Source organism: Limulus polyphemus, unplaced genomic scaffold, assembly GCF_000517525.1.
Source record: "Limulus polyphemus unplaced genomic scaffold, Limulus_polyphemus-2.1.2 Scaffold430, whole genome shotgun sequence".
Taxonomy (NCBI): Eukaryota; Metazoa; Arthropoda; class Merostomata; order Xiphosura; family Limulidae; genus Limulus; species Limulus polyphemus.
This window is the reverse complement of record NW_013666040.1, coordinates 360898-368865: the sequence shown is the minus strand read 5'-3', so window position 1 is coordinate 368865 and position 7968 is coordinate 360898. Positions and strand designations below refer to the sequence as shown.

At 37.4% G+C, this 7968-nt stretch overlaps 1 protein-coding gene across 1 annotated transcript in view; it reads right to left on the bottom strand.

Annotated features, from left to right (window-relative positions):
• Nucleotides 1-7898, bottom strand: part of LOC106458222 (thyrotropin-releasing hormone receptor-like) — a 24530-nt gene extending 16632 nt beyond the window's left edge. The window contains 1 exon segment of the mRNA XM_013917698.2: nucleotides 7089-7898. Within this exon segment, the coding sequence (XP_013773152.2) occupies nucleotides 7089-7886 (798 nt within the window). The 5' untranslated portion in view covers nucleotides 7887-7898.
• Nucleotides 7899-7968: the final 70 nt, after the last annotated feature.

The window sequence follows — 7968 nt, the reverse complement described above, 5'->3', positions numbered from 1 at the left end:
GTTTGGTTTGTTTTGAATTTAACGAGGACTATCTATGCTAGCCGTCCATAATCTAAGGTGAAAGACCAGAGGGAAGGCAGCTAGTCATCCCCACCCACCGCCAACTCTTGAGTTACTCTTTTACCAACGAATAGTGGGATTGACTGTCAAAACATAACGCCCCAGCGGCTGAAAGGGCGAGCATTTGGTGGGACGGTGATTCGAACCACCAGACTGTTTAACTACCAAACTACAAGCATAAATAGAGCAGTACAAACACATCTTAGACACGTGAGTAAGCGGCAATATGTAACTTCCGTTTAGGATGGAAAGTGCAATTAAACAAATATATAAACGACTTAAATTAAAAGTCTCACCAAGCGAAAACATAAACCACAGTACAAAAACAGTCCAGCGTGACAAAAAAGTGGGAAGTAGAAAGCGAAGAGGGCTGAAAGGTGTTAAAATATAAAAAAAAAAGTGCCCTTTACAAATTGATTCCTTACCTTCATAGAAAATATATCTACGTATATTTCTACTCTCGTCCGAATATTCATTACTTAAAGAGAGAAGAAACTTAACCCTAAATCCTTAGAGGCATCCAAGGGTTTAAAAAGAATTATTGCATGTGTACTGTATAGGCTGAGTATTCAGACGAGTTATGTATCTTACAGTATTTTTGTGGTCGTCTGAATAAATTGTTGATTTAAGTTCTAACTTATTCCACAGATGTTAACAAATTAATACAAACACTGTGTGAAGTGGCATTAAGTTAACACTAACGATAGGAATATGAAGTATCACAATTTAATCTAGTCTTGTTTGTTTGTTTTTGAATTTCGCGCAAAGCTACACGAGGGCTATCTGCGCTAGCCGTCCCTAATTTAGTAGTGTAAGACTAGAGGGAAGGCAGCTAGTCATCACCACCCACCGCCAACTCTGGGGCTACTCTTTTACCAACGAATAGTGGGATTGACTGTTACAATATAACGCCCCCACGGCTGAAAGGGCGAGCATGTTTGGAGTGACGGGGATTCGAAACCGCGACTCTCAGATTGCGAGTCAAGTGCCCTATCCACCTGGCCATGCCGGGCCTAATCTAGTCTTATTTGTGACGTAGTGAATATTTTTATCATACTCTGGGAAATATGATATGCCCTAGAATAGAACAATATTACTTCTTAAAGGTCATGTGATGAACAAAAGTTGGGAAAACATGACCAGCGGCCATATTAGCACAGATGTTAAAACTGCTTACTTAGATGGCTAATACATTTTGGATGAAGGTTCGTTATTTCCATGCTAATCCTTGAACAATTTACTTAATAGTTAACAAAAGGTCAATAGGAATGAATACACAACTATGTGGTTTCTTTCGACCACGCCCGTGTATTTCATAGATGGGTTTTAAGTATATGTTCCACATACTGATAACCACGAAAAAACGCGATCGATAATTACCCAGGAGACGACTGAAAGAATTTTTAAAGATTAAATATAGTAAGTGTTAACAATTTAAACATCTTGTTTGTAGATGAATCCAAAAAGTGGAACTAAAGACGTTTCAGTGCCCAAATTTACTGGATTACAACATGAACAGAAGCAATACCATCTTTATCTTGGCATTTCACTTAATAAATCTTTTTTTTTATTATTATTCCCAAGGGTTAGTTTGAAAAGCCAACTAAAATAAACACGGATAAACGACTTTTAAAGAACATGTTGCAAACTCAAAAGGTTAAATAACAACATATTCATAACATATTCGTTTAAGTCCTTCAAGTCATTACTTCCCCCCCAAAAAGTTTAGTTTATGCACCTTAAAAATTTAACAGCCCACCCCACCCAAAATCCTCTAACTCCCTTTGAGGGAGGTTATTTATCTATGTAATGAAATAACACGTGATATCCGCATGTACGTATTTTGTGTAACTCTATAATTAATTTTGTCATTGGTCATAAGCAAATTTTATTAATTTGGCTGAGAGAGACATTCGTACGCTTCAGAAAAGCATTCTGAAAACAATTAAATTTTCTCCAAAGTCTTAAAAAATGCGAGCATGTATTCAATATCTATCTTGGAGCGACACAGTTAAGCACAGGTTGTCCAACTCTGTGCCAGTGGTGGGTCACACTGTTTTTTGAGTGCAGTTTTAGGAGGCCGGACAATAGTTATTAAGAAAAAAATTAACATGGCTCTATTTAACTTCATCGGTATTAAGCACCAGATAAATGCAGTACAGCGTGACAAACGTTAAGCTAGTAATTCTCAAAGCCAAAGGCTACAAACATAAGCTATCTTTGTAGTTTACTTATTATTTATTTTTTATTTTTACCTGGTATTTGGTAGGCGAATTGAAACTGCCTCATGAACCATCAGTTGGACAATACAGATTTAGCTTTTTTGGAATTTCGCGCAAAGCTACACGAGGGCTATCTGCGCTAGCCGTCCCTAATTTAGCAGTGAAAGACTAGAGGGAAGGCAGCTAGTCATCACCACCCACCGCCAACTCTTCAGTTAATCTTTTACCAACCAATAGTGGGATTGACCGTCACATTCTAACGCCCTCACGGCTGAAAGGGCGAGCATGTTTGGTGAGACGAGGATTCGAACCCGCGACCCTCAGTTTGCGAGTCGAGCGCCCTAACCACCTGGCCATGCCAGGCCCACCAATCAAGATTTAAACTGAAGGATTTTGAGATTTTCGGAAAGATTTAGAGAGATAGAGATTGATCTGATAATCAAATGTTCAAATATGAGAGTTATCTATGTTACCTGTAAAATAACGTTTAGGTTTTTTTTTATTTGTTTGAAGTTAAGCACAAAGCTACACAATGGGCTATCTGTACTCTGCCCACCACCACTATCGAAACACGGTTTCTCGCGTTGTAAGTCCGCAGACATCCTGCTGAGCCACTGGGGGTAACATTTAAGTACCTCATATATACGATAATTGGGTATATACGCGCCGTGTGTGTGCACGTACGTATATAAGTTCATCATTGTATCATGTCTAGTTCGTTAAGTGTTAATGTTATATATATATATATATATACTCTTGAAAATAGATTTATACTTTTCGTTAGCTCACTTTCATCCGTTCGGTATCTAAAAATATTCTTTCATCAAATCAACATTTGATCTGGTTACGAAGATCAGTAAGTAAGTTTAATGTGCCATGCAAAGAAGTACTACTGTGTTTTTTAAATAAGTTTTTTTTTTTATTTCGGTAGATTTTCTGTTAAAAAACCCGTGTAGACCAGTAACATCTCGGATCAGATAAGAACAAAATGTATTGTTAGAAACACTGCTAGAAATGAACTATGTTAAACAGATAGTTTTATTTAGAATTATTAAGACTGTTTATAGAGTGCATATTACTGATATACATCAACTTCACATTTGCTGAAAATATAACTCAACCTTTAATAGGGTTAAAGTTGTTTTATTTAGAATTATTAAGACTGTTTATAGAGTGCATATTACTGATATACATCAACTTCGCATTGGCTGAAAATATAACTCAACCTTTAATAGGGTTAAAGTTGTTTTATTTAAATATATGAAGAAATAAAACTTTGTAACAGTTTTAAATTTAAAACGCACTTGTTTGAGTCACAGAGCCTTCTACAGGGTTTTTGTCCCCCTGTGTTTGGCTACACGTTTCTATTTTTTAACTGAGAGACTATGAAGTACAAGCACCAAGTCAATAGTACCCACCGTTAACTGTTGACTAGTTTCGTCTTTGATCTTTTCACTTATAGTACACCATGACTTCAAAGTGAGGAGCACGTTTTTCTTTTGTTGTTGTTGTTTTACTGTAACGGAACGCTAACCGTAAAAGTCGTTTTTCCATTGAAAGTTTCCACTGAAGGTTTACATTCTTATTGGTACGTGAAAGTCGTTGTATTATTGACCTTTTTCACTGCAGTATTACATTCTTTTTACTACTGAAAGTCGTTGAACCATTGAAAGTTTCCACTGAAGTTCTACGTTTTTATTGCTACTTGAAAGTCGTTGTACCATTGAAAGTTTCAACTGAAGTTTTACGTTTTTATTATTACTTGAAAGTCGTTGTACCATTGAAAGTTTTCATTGCAATTTTACATTCTTTTTACTACTGAAAGTCGTTGTACCATTGAAAGTTTCAACTGAAGTTCTACGTTTTTATTATTACTTGAAAGTCGTTGTACCATTGAAAGTTTCCACTGAAGTTCTACGTTTTTATTACTACGTGAAAGTCGTTGTATCATTGAAAGTTTCCATTAAAGATCTACGTTCTAAGCCAAACTTTGAAATGTGTGTTATTAACTATGACGTTTTGATGCAACCATTTGAAGTAACATCATACCATTCACTCTGTTTAATCCGGGTTCTGGATGATGAATCATACACAATGGCATAGAATTTTTCATTTTGTTCCGAGCCATCTCTTTTTTTTTTTCAAGTTTTAATTACCTAGCAAAAATTGACTTGACTGAATTAATGGGGGAAATCAGCTAAGGTCATTACAAAACCGTTCTCAGATAAGCTAATGCTCCTGGAGCTAGTAAAACGTAATCACTACGAAACTTCTCATCGAAATAATAATTGTATTTTCCAATTCTTCGTTAGATAATCTCTAGATATTCAAGTCTCAGCGAGTCGTTGACTTTTTTTTATGAATAATTAAGTCTGTGTGTAATGTATTTTAATAGCAGAGCTATATAATATTTGATCTAAGCAGCTTTAATGCTCACTGTTTGACTGGTAGGACTAGAATATATTCGTTAAAGTTAACAAAACATCAAGAGTCCTCCAAACCTTGATACGTAATTCGTTATTATAGAAAGAACAATGACGTGTGATTTACACTAAGTAATAAGACTGAAAAATGTGCATCGTTTACGTAATGGTTCTAAACGATACCAGTGGAAGAGTGCGTTGTGTCGTTCCCAAAATAAAGACTAGCAAGTTTCTTTTTTTTTTACTGCGTTAAAAACGTCCTTAATAAACTGTCGCTTGACACTTCATCAATGCATATCATTCGTGCACAATAAATTTAAAATAATTGCTAAGTTGAAAAATGCATTTTTTCCAACGATGAAACGTAACTTATGTGCTGATATTCGACACATTTGTGACAGGGTGTTTGTTTTCAACAGCGATCACTTTTAACCGTGGCTCATAGAATGGCTCTGTGTTTTTATTTTTATCAAGTACAAACTTTTAGCTTATAGCCCCATCATCTCTTGACCAATTTGAAATATAATTGCAGTTTTCATTTCGGGAGGGCCCGGCACGGCCAGGTGATTAAGGAGCTCGACTCGCAATCTGCGGGTCGCGGGTTCGAATCCCCGTCCCACCAAACATCCTTGCCCTTTCAGCCGTGGGGGCGTTATAATGTGACGGTCAATCCCACTATTCGTTGGTAAAAGAGTAGCCCAGGAGTTGGCGGTGGGTGGTGATGATTAGCTGCCTTCCCTCTAGTCTTACGCTGCTAAATTAGGGACGGCTAGCGCAGATAGCTCTCGTGTAGCTTTGCGAGAAATTCAAAAACAAACAAACAATTCAGGAGGTCAAACCCTTTCGATTGATGTATTTGACCGCGCCCAAGGTCTTATAGATTAATTTACTGTAATCCTGCCTAAAAGAATTTCAAGGGTTTAAAAGTAAATTATAAAACAGAAAAGATACAAATATTTTCATTTATATGTAATGTTATATTGTCCAATGAAAGTGTACCTTTCCAAAGTAGAAATACATTTTCAGCTGTTACTTCATTCATTACGGCTTTCTTCTCAAACCTGTAAAATATTTTATAAAACACATCTTACGGTTTTTGGACGCTTTAATTTTGTTTATGATTTAATTTATTTTACTTTTATGGTTATTAGACAGTATAATTGTCAGACATTTCTTTAAAAAAAAGTGTTTAAAACGGGGTTTTATAGGGTGACGGGCCCGGACTGTGAATTGGAGGTTTCAAGGTTCGAGACCCGTTGTCACAAAGAGCGTGTTCCACACTTTAGGGCTGTGAACGTGTTATAAGAGTGACTGTCAAATCTCACTATTCCGATAAAAAGAATAGCCCAATAGATGGCGGTGAATACTGTGGACTATCTGCCAACCGTCTATGGAGCCCCCCCCCCCCAATGGCACAGCGGTACGACGGCAGACTTGCAATGTTAAAAACCGGGTTTCGATACCCGTGGTGGGCAGAGCACAGATAGCCCATATAACATATCCTAAGGTTTTTTAGAGCACAGTTTACATATTTGTATATTTACTTCAGTTTCAGGCTAGCTATATTAACAATATTTCAAAATTACACTTTGGTCTTATTTTGAAAGCACAGTTGTTTCCAAAATTCGTATTTCGTCATAACTTTACAAAACATTCTAGCCATTGTCAAAACAACTAGTGTGTGTTAGCTCGAAAGCTTACTTTCGAGAAATATAAAGGAGAAGATGATTCTCTTCTACTACTGGCACGAGTTGGCCCTGTGGGAGAGCTCTGGAGTTCGAATCTGGCAACTGTGTTCGAATTGGTGCGATATCACAAAATATTCCCGGCATTTTACGTTGTAAGTGCGTTATAAGAGTAATAGTCGATTGTAGGATGGTGCTGACAGGCTTCCATGCCTCTGGCGAGGAGTTCGAATTTAGGAACAGCGTCAGATAACCTTGGCAACTTTTCCATGAGAACAGAATACAAATACAACAAGCTGTCTTTATTAAAATCTAAATATTTTAAAAAATATATAAGAAAGACAGAGTAAAGGTCAACTTTTGTCAAGAATTTTATAAGTTATGTTATTTAATAAAGAGTTTGGATTTTCGTTAATTTTACAATATGGTTGTTTTTTATTTGTTTTGTTTTAAGTTAAGCACAAAGCTACACAATGGGCTATCTGTGCTCTGCCCACCACGGGTATCGAAACCGGTTTCTAGTATTGGAAGTCCGTAGACATACCGCTGTGCCACTGAGGGGCTTTACAATATGGAAGCATGTCAATATTACAATGAAAATAAAATAATATATATATATATATATATATGTTATTCGATCACATTAATTTAGAGATTTTCTGTGAATTAAGTCTTAATTCAGTAGATTTCTGTCTTACCTGTACTCGGGCACTGGTGTTACTATTCTTCTTCCAGTCTGAAGCTGTGTCGGTTTGGTTTCTTTTCCCAAAACTTTTGCTGAGATCGTTTGTGAAGAGGATTCTTGCTATCAGTCCGTACAGCACGCAGGACAGCAGCAACGGAAAGATGTAGAATAGAACGAGATCGGCAAAGAAATAACCCAGGTAGTGTTCCCTGGAGAGGGCAAAAGTACACGTTTCCATATTCTCTTGACCCTTGTAGAATATAGGTACAGTCTTGGTGAGGAAAAGCCAGGGGGAGCAGTAGATGCAGGCGACCACCCAAACTCCGATGATAATCTTTTTGGCCCTATTAACGGTACAGACCATCTGGGCCTTCATGGGATGGCAGATGGCGATGTAGCGTTCTACTGTGAAAGCTGTGATGGATAAAGACGAGGCATTGATGCCTAGATACTGGAGAAAGATGAAGATAACACAACCAGCTCTGCCCCAGATCCATTCGTCTCCCAGCAAGTAATAGGATAGAACCTCGTTGGGTACGGAAGCTACCAAAACCATGAGATCAGCTAGGGACAGACTGACGAGATAACAATTAGTAGGGGTGTGCATACTGCGGGTTTTAGTTACGACTATGACAACCATGATGTTGCCAAGTGCCCCCACAACAAAGATGATCCCTTGAAAAATGGTCCCCACAATTCGATAATTCAACGAATAATATGTTGGGGCTGCGTAATCTGTCAAGTTTGTAGTTTTATCCAGAATATCGCACAAAGTGGTGCAATTAGAGACGTTACTAGCCATCGCAGACATGTTATAACAGTAACTCCAGCCGTTTTCACACCGTACTAGTACAAGTATCACGTGGTCTGTCTTGGTTCTAATATTGTAGGTA